The sequence below is a fragment of the Crinia signifera genome, chromosome 1 (assembly GCF_055691185.1).
Source record: "Crinia signifera chromosome 1, ASM5569118v1, whole genome shotgun sequence".
Lineage (NCBI taxonomy): Eukaryota > Metazoa > Chordata > Amphibia > Anura > Myobatrachidae > Crinia > Crinia signifera.
In genome coordinates, this window is record NC_139217.1 from 256990273 (window position 1) to 257002955 (window position 12683).

Consider the following 12683-nt stretch of genomic DNA (forward strand, 5'->3'; position numbering starts at 1 on the left):
TCTCCCATAATACCTAGGGCATTGCCCATAATGCTTTGCTACGTATCTCAATAAAAAAAAAAAATATTGGGGATGAGTCTATTGGTATTATAGATAGGACCAATTACTTTGGGGGAGTTTTGGACGTATCTGAGATTATTTATATAAACTATAAAAAATATGGTACTTACAGTATGTATTAGCAGGGCGCCCATTACGTAGTTTGCGTAGTGGTGTATTGAGAATACCAATACACCACTATGCTGGCTACGCAAACTACATAATTTACGCAAATTACGTAACTTACGTAACTGGAGCTGTGCTAATACATTAAGGATCATATTCTCAATGTTGGATACCCGCCGACAGCCGTGATCCAGGCCCGTTTGCGGTCAGACCACATAACGACAGACGGGATTCAATGTCCCGCCTGCCGATGGGCGCAAAGGGGGCGTGGCCACGAAAACGGCTGTGGCCCAGATAACGGCAATCCACGGCCGTTATCGGCAGAACAGGTCCGACAGCTTCTGAAGTCTGGCCCGTTCTGCCGTCATCCCGCATCAATGCTGTCATTAATGACAGCATTGAATAGGGAGCCGCCGCTATTTCCCACGTTGGAAATAGCGGCGGCAGATTGCATATCCCCCTTAACATTTCCCAGAATGAATTTTCTGAATCCCAAACAACACTACTAAGTAAGGGCCTAAAATTTGCCCCAGACCAACAGCTAGACAACATTTTACGGGAAGGGGGAGTTGGGGGAATACCGGTGCACAGGCATATAACACGAATGTAGATAATTATATACAAAACACAATTATAGATCCACAGTATTTAAATGGGGTGCCTAAATGGAGATATTCAAATGGCTGGTGGAGGTGAGAGTAAATAAATGTACAGGTATAGAGAAAGAAAATGTACTCTCTTTTTTGGGGGGCACTGCTTATGAAAAAAGTTTGTCTAAAACTTAACTTTTATTATAATCAACATATATTTAAGAATAAAATCGACACACATTGACACTGACATGACATGAAAAACAACATAAATTAGAATTTATACAAAAATGAATTCTCAGTAAAACAGCGCTACCACCGCAGCTGGATTGCTATCCAGGAGCACCAACTCCTTAACATTTAAACATAAACAAAGGAAAAGGGTAGCTCTCCAGCGCTGGTTGGATCCAATGCAAGTTAGATGAGTAGTGTCCTTGGGTCCGTACCCCAAAGGGACCACACTGACCTTGGTGTTGGTCCCTATATGCAGGCAAAGGTATCTTTACAGACTCAATTTCAAGGGGATCATATACAGCATAATGCTGACTGGAATGCACTAAAGAAACCCTTACATGAACATAGGGCATTGCCACCAGGTCAGTACTATCTGAAACAGAGTGTGTTTGTCACAGAAAATTGCAGCTTTTAAAGAAACCATGATGTGCATATAGGGAATTATAACAAGGTCAGTTGTAATCCCCCCCGTGTCTGGATAGGAGTGTATATGATCCCCTTGAAATTGAGTCCGTAAAGATACCTTTGCCTGCATATAGGGACCAACACCAAGGTCAGTGTGGTCCCTTTGGGGTACGGACCCAAGGACACTACTCATCTAACTTGTATTGGATCCAAACAGCGCTGGAGAGCTACCCTTTTCCTTTGTTTATGTTTAAACATAAATTAGAAGTACATAGCACTATAGAGGTACTTGTACTTGGTTATTCCCTTCAGCAAGAATAATTATGTGTAAAACATTTCTTGGAGCATGCACAAAGATTCAATATGCATACTTTATTCTTCTGAATTTGGCACAATTTTATTTTTGAGTAGGATACAGTATCTATCGATATCTATAAGCAACACACTGCAAGATATTTCTTGAATTGTCACACTTAAATAAAAACTTATTGTAACAGTACAATGAGTCTATGCAACTGTATTTGTATATAGACAGTAGCAATTTAATTAGTGACTTTGTTTCAGGTTAAGACATCAGTGCAACAGTGGATACTGGTGTGACAATCTCATTTAGTCAATTGATTCATTGATTAGAGTGATCTGCTGGTTCAGATCACTACATTCAGTCTTTTTAATAGAGACTGTATATACTGAAATAATAATTGTGATATTTGTTTGCTTAACAAGCGTGAGTCACAATATTCTATATGAGCATAATTTTTTGCGTTAAATGCAGTACAGGTTGAGTATCCCGTATCCAAAATGCTCGGGACCAGGAGAATTTTGGATAACGGATTATTCCGTATTTCGGAATATTTTAATATTTCAATGATGTATTTTGAAGTATCTTGCATTTATGCTGTATAAACACATAATATAAACACAAATATATTTTATTACCACATAAAATACACACAAATATATTTTAATTGTTCAAAAAACAAGGTTTCAAAACGTGAAACAAAATGTGTGTACTATCTCAGCACTGAATTTGAATGTAAAGCAATCATTGTCTTGCACATATATAGTGCCAGTTACATATCATGTCCCCAGTGATGCTGTTACAAATGTCCCCAGTGAGTTTCTAGCAAAAAAAAATTTTTTTTTCACTTTCTGGAATGTCCGTATTTCGGAATAATTCGGATAACGGATATTCGGATACGGGATACTCGACCTGTACTACAGACATCTCCTGCTAAATTGATATTAATTGGAATTAATAGCTGTCTCTGGTAAATATTAGACAGGCTTGTTCTATATGTCAGCTAGTATTCACTCCTGGATCAGTTTCCAATTAGTGGAAGAGGGGGTAAAGTATAATTTTGCCGTGAAAAAGTAGTGAGAGATAAACCCTCTGATTCCAGGACTGCTGCTTCCTGGAAAGGAACTCGTGGCTTTGCAATTCCAGCTGAGCGAGTCTTTAGAGGTCTCAGTTTGATAGGGTGAAAAGGGAGGGTACAACTGCTGTCCTAAATATGCTATGCAACATCTAGACAAATTTGACCTATTTGTAGACCTCAATACGTTTATACGCAGTCTGACTCTGAAAAGACATTTCCTAAAAAATCCACAGGTTAATACTAAAGAAGACAACACAAAAAACCTTTGGTGGCACCCCCTCAAAATATTATCCTATTGAATCACGCGGAAGTCACATAAAGATCTTCTTTGACTCTGTCAAAGATGACTTCAGGAAAATCAGGCCTATAAGAACCCCACATGGGAATCTAAACCCTCAAGAACAACAATCACTCAAACAGCTAAAGAAAGATGATGGGATCATTATCAAGATGGCGGAAAAAGGGAGAGCAGTAGTAATTCAAGACAGATCGAAATACATCTATGAAGCCTATAAGCTTATAGGCGATGAGAAAACCTACACTACACCAACTTCCCTTTATAATGCAGAACTTTTGACTTTATTAAACAAGGCTTATTCTGAAGGAATTATTTGTAAGGAAGAGTTACGGTACATCTACTGTATATTGCCAAACGTCCGTTTTCATTGCTTTGAAGAAACAAATAAAAACTATACTTGGAAGAGTATCCTCTTTTGCTTCATTGAATAACTTTCAAACTTGTTGACTTTTATAGTTGATAGGTGCTATACCACTATTGGGGAGTATTTATATATATATATATCTGCAGAATAGTGGATAGAAAAAGAGGAGGCGCACAATGGTGTAGTATTTTTGGTTTAAAATGGCAAACTTTACTGAACAAATAAACTCACTTGAAGTGAATGTGTTATAGCAAAATAACACAAAAAGCACATAGGTATACAGATGTAATTGTCACCAGAAGGTCCAAGCAGTGTTCCAGACTGGCACTGTACACAAGCCTTGCTCCTGGGAAACCCAGTGTCACAACACTGCTACGTCACGGATTGCATCCTCAAAGTTCCGCCCATACGCATTTCATCATCAAAGGACTTTGTCAGTGGGTGTTTATATATGTAACAACTAGAAATATATCTGGCACTCACAATGACTCCTATAATAAAACAATGGCAAGAGATAAGAAACATTATATAAAGCTATTTGAATTCTACTTCTGAGAACAGTTTCCATAAACTTTGTGTTCTAGATATCCTCAGCAGGAGTAGTTTCAACAGAAAAGATGCCCAGCGCAGTGATCTTTCTAATAGCGGCTGATGATGAGTCACTGTTTGCTGCAGGTAAGCAGCAGTGCATCTGTTTATGCATTTTGAATGGTGGTGGCATAAATTAGTACCTTGGCACCTACCTTCCTTAAGTGTTATATATACTCACTATTACTTGAGTGTGCAGTTTGAAATACTGAAATACGAACACAGCCGTACTAAGGGGTTCCGAGTGGACTTAAGGTGCCCATACACGGTACAATTCTTGGGTGCGATGAGATGCGCGCTCCCGTCACACATCTCAACGCACAGCTCAAAAAGTATGTGCTGCACATACTTTTTTGTACTAGATCTCCTCATTGCATCTCATTGCATTACAAAACCTATGAGATGCGATGTGATGAGATGTGATGCGATATTGCATACAATAATTGTACCGTGTATGGGCACCTTGAAGTCCGAATCACTTTGAGCTTCCAAGTAAGCTGAGTATTTGATTTAAAACCAAACTTGGAGTTTGGATTGCATATAAACAGGTCTTACATGAGTTAAGTTTTTTTTTATTGATGTTTATCGATTTTAAACGAATCCAAAACCAAACCAAAAACTGAATCTGCACCAAAACATTTTAGGGTTGTTTTGCCAAAACAAAAACATAATGAAATAGAACCAAATCTCTAATTATTTGAAGCAGTTTCTTAAGTACACACTTTTCCAAAACCAACATAATTATTGGAGTTTAATTACAGGCAAAGTTTGTGCTAAGCAGTAAAAATATCATCTGAAGTCCAGATGTTACACAGACTTAAATTGTCCCTAAGTGATCTCTGGTGCTTAAATAATTAACTTCTTATCATTTGTTAAGTGATTTTCAGAATTATTAATATTCATCTTCAGTAAACAGTGTCACTATCTAGTATACATTTTGTAAACAATGTTTGTTGCTGGTGAATGTGAGCAGGAAAATGCTGGGGAGGGGGGGGGGGGATAAATAACCAGGCCCAGAACTGATGGGGGGGGGACCCAGCAAATGTCCCCCTTTGCAGAGTGTGGTGCTGCTTCCCATTGCTACACATAGTACATTTCATTGGTTCCATTTTTAGGGAGTGTTGCCACGCCTCCCTGATTTGGCCACACCCCCTTAAGTGAGTAGGTCAGGGGTTCCCAATCTTTTTTGAATCACGGCACCCTAGAGTATCAGAATTTTTTCACGGCACCCCTAAGCCAAAAATTAAATAATAAGACTGGGTTTATATGCAATTTTTAAGGTCAGTTATGTGGTAAAGGACAGGATTTGCTTCTGTTTGTACACATTTTATGATTGGCAGCCACCAGCACTGGTTTTGCTCATAAATAATGAACCATTAATAATTTGAGTTGGTCCTGGACCACCAACCCAGGGCACCCCTGCATGTGTCCCGAGGCACCCCAGGGAGCCGCGGCACACAGTTTGGGAACCACTGGAGTAGGTCCTGTTGCTGTCTAAAAAACCCTGTATAAAAGCTGCAGGATAACATCCTCCTTCATCTGCTCGGCAAGTGTTCTTAGATAATTGTGATAACATGTTTGCTTAGTGTGACCTCTTTCGGCATCTTAGAATAGGTAAATGTCCATTTTTTTGTTCATTCAGGATTTGGGAAACAAGTCCAGGTGTTCAAGGCTGACTCAAACACTTTAAGAACATTCCTGGGCTCCTGTCTAGAACACGAAGACCTGGTAAAAACAGCTGTGATTAACAGTGAGAAGAATATTATCATAACTGGATCACAAGATGAAACCATCCGGGTTAGTGTGTCTTTTATCCTCATAGGAAGGAATTGTAGAGAGAGTTCTCAGACTTTACTGTACAACAGAGCTCAATCCTCATACTATTAAATGCACAATGCAGTTAATGTTTACATCATAAGTTTTGTTGTCAAAAAGGGACAATTAGCTCACATTTATATTTTCCATTGGCAGGTCTGGAGCTTGTCTAAGAGGGGTGCTCTACTAGATTCCTTTTATGGCATGGGAATGCCAGTCACTGGCCTGGTCTTGATGGGAAGGACATTGATCTCGTCTTCCAGTAATGCCTACTACCTCAAGTTGTGGACCCTGGATTATAATGAAAAACACAAGACACTACCTCCTTTCCAGGACTGTAGTGGATGTGTTGCATTAACAAATACAGGAGAGCGGGTCTATTTCCCTAAGACTGGTGACAAGCACAAGATTGTGGTCTGGGACACTGTGCATGGTAAATTCTGAATCAATGGTTTCCTGAAGCTTAAATAGGTCCATCATTTTTATTTCTTCATTATGTGTATTCATAGGGCCTAATTCAGAATTGATCGCAGGGCAAATATGTTCTCAAATTGAGCAGGTGGGGCAAATGTAAAATGCGCAGAAAGTTGGATTTGGGTGGGGTGCAGTGTAAAACTAAAGCAGCCAGAAATGTACAGGCACAAAATAACTCACCCAAATCAAACTCTCTGTACATGTTACAGTATATTTGCCCCAGCTGCAGTGCACATGGTTTTGCCCATTTTGAGAACATATTTGTCCTGTGATCATGTCTGAATTGTGCCCATAGTTAGGTTTAATCTATCACTTTCATATTACACATTGACATATATGGTTCCATAATTGAAAATCAGATCTCTATAAGCTTCGTATAATTTACGACATATACTGTAATACTTTGCATCAGAATAACCCTGTGTATATTGCCATCGAGTATTCTATTGCATTATTACACTATATAGTTTTCAAACTGTATGTCCTTCTGGCTATTAAGACTGTATATAATAAGTTAAAACTATAGGGGATATTCAATGTTGCTAGCCAAAATATGCGGGCATACTTATTTAATGTGGCCATTTTCAGCCAGTGTTTCTGCCAAGCAGGTTTGACCATGTTTAAAGTCGAATCTGCATCAGCGGAAAATAGTCGAAAACAAACGCATTTCCAACTAAAACACATGTATTGGCGAGTAATTTGCTGATCCACGTGTTTATTGACTGTGACAATTTTTCCGACAGTGAATAATATGTCAATTCAGTAGGTTGAATGTAAATATAAATTCTACCAAAGAAATCAGCGAAAAATGAAGATTTTCCGACTCTCCCGCTACGTGAAGGTGCTGAATCTTCTACCTGTTTTGTTTCTACAGGTCGCATGGCAGATATCCTGGAGGCTTCTTCTGAAATTACTTGTCTGGAGATTGCAAATTGCAAGAGAATTTTGTTCTGTGGACTGACCTCTGGCACTGTACTGGCATTTCCATTGGACCAGAGACAGGACGTTGCTTGTATTCCTCCTCCTGATCATGATTCAACTGTGATTTGCCTATCGTTGAGCAAACAGGAAAGCTACATGGCTGTGGCTTACAGTGAAAATATTCTACTCTATGAAATTATAAAGGGAGATCCTCTCCCCATGCTTGATGGCCCGATATTCTCAATATGTCCAGAAGTCCCCAGTCCAGTGAGCAGAGTAGCCATATTTGAAGACCAAAGGGTGATTTATGGGATGGTGGGGGGAGAGCTTTGCCTCTTTTCCCCTGAAACGAATGATAACCAGCAATTGGAGTCTCATGCAAGTAAAATCACTTGCTTGGAAATAAGTACAAAGGAAACCTATGCACTTAGTGGCAGTGATGATTCAGTCCAGCGTCTATGGAACATGGAGACAGGTCAATGGGAATATGAGATGTATTACGAGGTACACAATGCTTTACAATGGCAATGTATGGAAATAAGCCATAATTATTAACAGGAAAAAGGTCATATTTTGTTCTACACATGGAAACTTATCCAAGTAGTGAATTTACTCTTAATTTTCAATATTAAAATTATGAAATTTTTTCCATTACCATTAAGAACCTTATGCCACTGACAACTCACTATTGTTTTAGTCATATAAATATAAGAAATGCCTCCATTATAGCCCTTTCACGCAGAAAATGAAATTCCCAGGTGAAGCAGTTCCACCCGGGTATTTCATGAAATACACGGGTCATTTTTCTGTGTGAAAGGGTCAATACGGATCTTAAACTCCGGGTCTCTGACCCTGAAAATGACCAGGGTCGGAGACCCGGAGTTTACGATCCGAGTCGACCCCATCACACAGGCGAAAATCCCATGTTATAGAGCAAATTTCCGGGTCTAAATTTTAGACCCGGAGATGTTCTCTCCTGTGTGAAGGGGTTCTGACAGCGAGTGGCCCGAATAACCTGGCACTTCAAAAGCCTGGTAATTGCCGGGTTATTCAGTCGCGCTGTGTGAAAGCGGTATTATTCTTATTATTGATAAAGACAACATTATCTAGCATTAGAAAATGGATCTAGACTTGATTAAGGGATGCGTCTACTTCTTGTTCTATGTTCTATTCTTCTATGTTCTCTTGTTCTATGTACTAAAATCTGGAATAGTGTCCTCTTGTCAAAAAAAGAAAGCCATCTCCAGATGTGTCCGATTATGGGTAGAGTCTGTGAGAGTTGAGGTAATATAGATAATAATCTGTATTATTATTTTCCAAATAGGGCTTCTTCTTTAAAGGTGTGGACTGTGCCTGCTTCTCACAAGATGACTGCTACATTTACACTGGATCTAAGGACAGAGCAATTAAAGTATGGGATGTAGCAAATGGTGAGCTGGCATTCTGTGTGACTTCTGTACACATGTATGGTGTATATATTTGTCAGTATACTACTATTGTCCTCATTCCTAATATAGGCCCTTATTCAGATCGGCACGGTACGGCCCGCGTGCGGCCGTACCGCCGATGTTTGTGGTCTGCACATGCGCAGAGGTCATTCTGCGCATGTGCAGCCCCCTTCGCCGCAGACGGATTTCGTCCGCCGCAAAGGGGGCGTATAGGGGCGTGAGGGGCTTCAGCCCCTCATTTCCCTATGTGTACGCCCCGCGTTTCATGGGCGTTCCCATGAAAACGCGGGGCGTATGCATGGTAATGAGGGCATGACGCCCTCATTACCATGACATGGGGGCGGAAAGCTGACGTCGCCGGATGTCAGCTTTCAGCCCCCTTACAAGCTCCCACACGGACGATTGTCCGTGTGGTCTGAGCTTGCGGGAGCTGCCGCGGCGTGCGGGCCTGCCTTCGATGGTCGTCGACCATCGAAGGCAGGGGGCAGCTCCCACCATGGTGGAGGCGTAGCCTCCACCATTTTTGTGCGGATCGCCAGCCGTCCGTGTACGGACGGCCGTGGCGATCCGTCCGGTGGGCGGCCCTTGGTTTGTGCGGTCGGAGCCCCGTGTGCGGCTCTGACCGCACCAACCAGAATAAGGGCCATAATGCTGTGAAAAATCCCTGTGTGATTTTCTATGTTATTGCATATATAAGCTTGGTACACACTAAGCCAAGGGTCAACTTTTTTTTTATCAGTTACCCAAAAATATATTTATATAGACAGACATTACTCTCTTGATTTGAAAGGAGGGAAATAATATAATTGTAATACACACTGTAAATAATTATTTTTGCTCCGAAGGAGAAGGGAAGGGACCACAGTTAAGTTGCAAGGACATTCATAAAAATAATGTAGATGGAAGTACATTTACTAAGTAGAAAGTCCTAACAGAACTCACAAGATTGAAAGTGGATAAATCAATGGGGCCAGACGGAAAACATCCAAGGATACTAAAAGAACTGGTAGCGCCATTAACAGATTTATTCAACCAGTCACTAGATACAGGTGCAGTTCCATGGCACTGGAAAAGAGCAAATGTAGTTCCACTGCATAAAAGCGGAAGCAAGTAACTACAGACCAGTGAGCCTTACATCAGTAGTAGGGAAATTAATGGAAACACTATTAAAGAAAGAATAGTGGAATATCTTAAATTAAACAATTTACAGCATGGGTCTTCAACCTGTGACCCTCCAGATGTTGGGAAACTACATGTTCCAACATGCATTGCCACATTTTTTCCTATGAGAGCATGCCAAAACTGTCAGGGCATGCTGGGACATGTAGTTTTACAACATCTGGAGGGCCACAGGTTGAAGACATGTGATTTACAGGATCCAAAACAGCATGGTTTTACTACAGGGAGATCATGCCAAACAAATCTTATTGACTTTTTTTGACTCTGTGACCAAAATAATAGATGAAGGGGGGCTGCAGATGTGGCATATCTAGACTTTAGTAAGGCATTTGACACTGCCCCACATCGCAGACTGCTAAATAAACTTGAAAGTGTGGGATTGGATTATAAAACAATTAAATGGATAAGCACCTGGTTGCAGGATAGGAAACAGACAGTTGTAGTAAATGGAGAGCATTCTATGGAGGGACATGTTACCAGTGGAGTACCCCAGGGATCTGTACTTGGACCAGTGCTCTTTAATATCTTTGTTAGTGACATTGCAAATGGTATTGAAGGGAAAGTATGCCTTTTTGCAGATGACACAAATATATGCAAAAGAGTAGAAACACCAGGAGGGGTAAATCAAATGACTGATCTATTTAAACTTGAGAATTGGTCAAAAGCAACTGCAGTTTAATGCTAAAAAATGCAAAATTATGCACTTGGGACTCAAAAACCCAAAAGTTTAATATAGTATAAAGGGTACTATAATGGAAACTGCTGAGGAGGAAAGGGATCTATTAAAGGGAACTATTTTAAATGACTTAAAGGCAGGAAAGCAATGTAGCAAAGTCATGAGGAAGGCTAGTCAGATGCTTGGTTGCAAAGGGAGAGGAATCAGTAGCAGAAAAAAAGAAGTAATAATGCCACTTTATAGGTCATTGGTACGGCCTCATCTGGAATACTGTGTCCAGTTCTGGAGACCATATCTTCAGAAGGATATAAATACATTAGAGAGTGTACAAAGAAGGGCAACTAAAATGGTGCATGGCCTACATCACAAAACTTACCTGGAAAGACTAAAATATCTTAACATGTATAGTTTGGAGCAGAGAAGGGAAAGGGGGGACATGATAGAAATATTCAAATATATGAAGGGTTTTAACATAGTACAGGAGGAAAATTTTCTTAAAAGGAAAAGAAGTAATAAACCACGAGGACATGCACTGAAACTGGAGGGAGGTAGGTTCAGGGGAAATGTTAGAAAAATAAATACTTCACAGAAAGGGTAGTGGATAAGTGGAATAGCCTCCCATCAGAGGTGGTAGAGGCTAAGACACTAGAACAATTTAAACATGCTTGTGATGGGCATATGAATATCCTTACAAAGAAATAAGGATCAAAAAGGGTTGAGATTACCTGTAGGATAAAAAAGGGGCAGACTAGATGGGCCAAATGGTTCTTATCTGCCGTCAAAATCTATGTTTCTATGTTACCCCCAGAAATTGATGAAATATACTGCTAGTATGGTACACAGCCTGGCAGCCATTGATGATAATGATTACCATGTATGGCTGTGTGTGGTACAACATTTGTACCACACACAGCTATACATGGTAATTATCATCATCATCATCAATGGCTGCCAGGCTGTGTGTGGTATAGTCTTTGATAAATGTGAAGTCCAGGCAACTTTTTGTGTATTTGAAGATGACATAATGACAGTCCGTGCACATTATTTTCACTAGACTAGACATGGGTATACCTTGACAGGAACCTATAACTAGGCAAAGAAACTTGGCACTGCAGTGCACTGCTGAGATGGCGCAGCAACTGGTCGACTCTACTGAAGAGGGTTGACTTGGAGGCGGTGCCTGGTGCATCATGCAGGGAAGCCTATTATACACAAGGGCCTGATGCACTGCGTCAGCTCCTTGTACACTACAGTACTGTAACACACACAGCTGAGTATGCATATAGAATCTATATATAGATTCTATATGCAATTAAATTCCTGGTGGTAATGGACGGTCGTGCTGCCAAGACACAGCCGGGCATGCATTTAGATTCATTGTGTGTTGGCAGCGCGGCCGTCCATTACCCCCAGGAATTTCATTTTTACCCAATTTGGGGTAATTTACCCCTGTTCCCTGACCACTGCACTAAGTGATATTTCATAAGATAAATGTAGTCCCTTGGTATATTTGACTGTTGTCAAATGAATAAGGTTTCTTTCATAAATTTCAGTAGACATGTCTAACCATTTTATCTCTGGTTGTATAGGATCACTTCTTGCAGTCCAATATGTATATGCTACGGTCACTCGTATTGTCTCCACCCATGATGGATTTATGGGCACCACAAGGCTGGGATATGTGATCAGGGAGAAGTTTCAGTGTCCACAAGTCATAAGCTCTCAATATAACCCAATACAGAACATCAAAGCCACATGCACTGTGAAGTCTAGGAAAGCCAAGAAAACCTTCAAAGAAACTGTCCAATCTGAGATTAAAGCAGGGAAAAAATGGTGGAAATGCAAGGAGCAAACTTCCAAAACATCACAAGTGTGTCAGATAGTATGAACCTATTATTGTCTCAGAGAGGTGCAAGGGATGGACTAGAATACAACATTGCCTTCTTCTGGAACCACCATGACAACAGTTCACAGCACTTATTTCTGAACAATGATTAAAGCAAACTTTTCCAAGGATACTAATATGTACTTTAATAATGATGGCAAGAAAATATTACATGCCAATCAATGACAATGAGTCTGAAAAAAAATAGATAATCAAAGTTATATGTTTTATTATTATTGACTGCTGTTTATTAAGCACCAAC

The 12683-nt window shown here is 40.2% G+C and overlaps 1 protein-coding gene across 1 annotated transcript in view; it reads left to right on the forward strand.

Annotated features, from left to right (window-relative positions):
- The window catches only part of NWD1 (NACHT and WD repeat domain containing 1), an 87205-nt gene extending 74768 nt beyond the window's left edge, over positions 1–12437 (forward strand). Inside the window, exons 16-21 of the mRNA XM_083179340.1 lie at positions 4020–4110; positions 5666–5820; positions 5995–6271; positions 7187–7737; positions 8558–8663; positions 12126–12437. Of these exons, the coding sequence (XP_083035466.1) occupies positions 4020–4110; positions 5666–5820; positions 5995–6271; positions 7187–7737; positions 8558–8663; positions 12126–12424 (1479 nt within the window). The 3' untranslated portion in view covers positions 12425–12437. The remainder of the gene's footprint in view (positions 1–4019; positions 4111–5665; positions 5821–5994; positions 6272–7186; positions 7738–8557; positions 8664–12125) is intronic.
- The last annotated feature ends 246 nt before the right edge of the window (positions 12438–12683 follow it).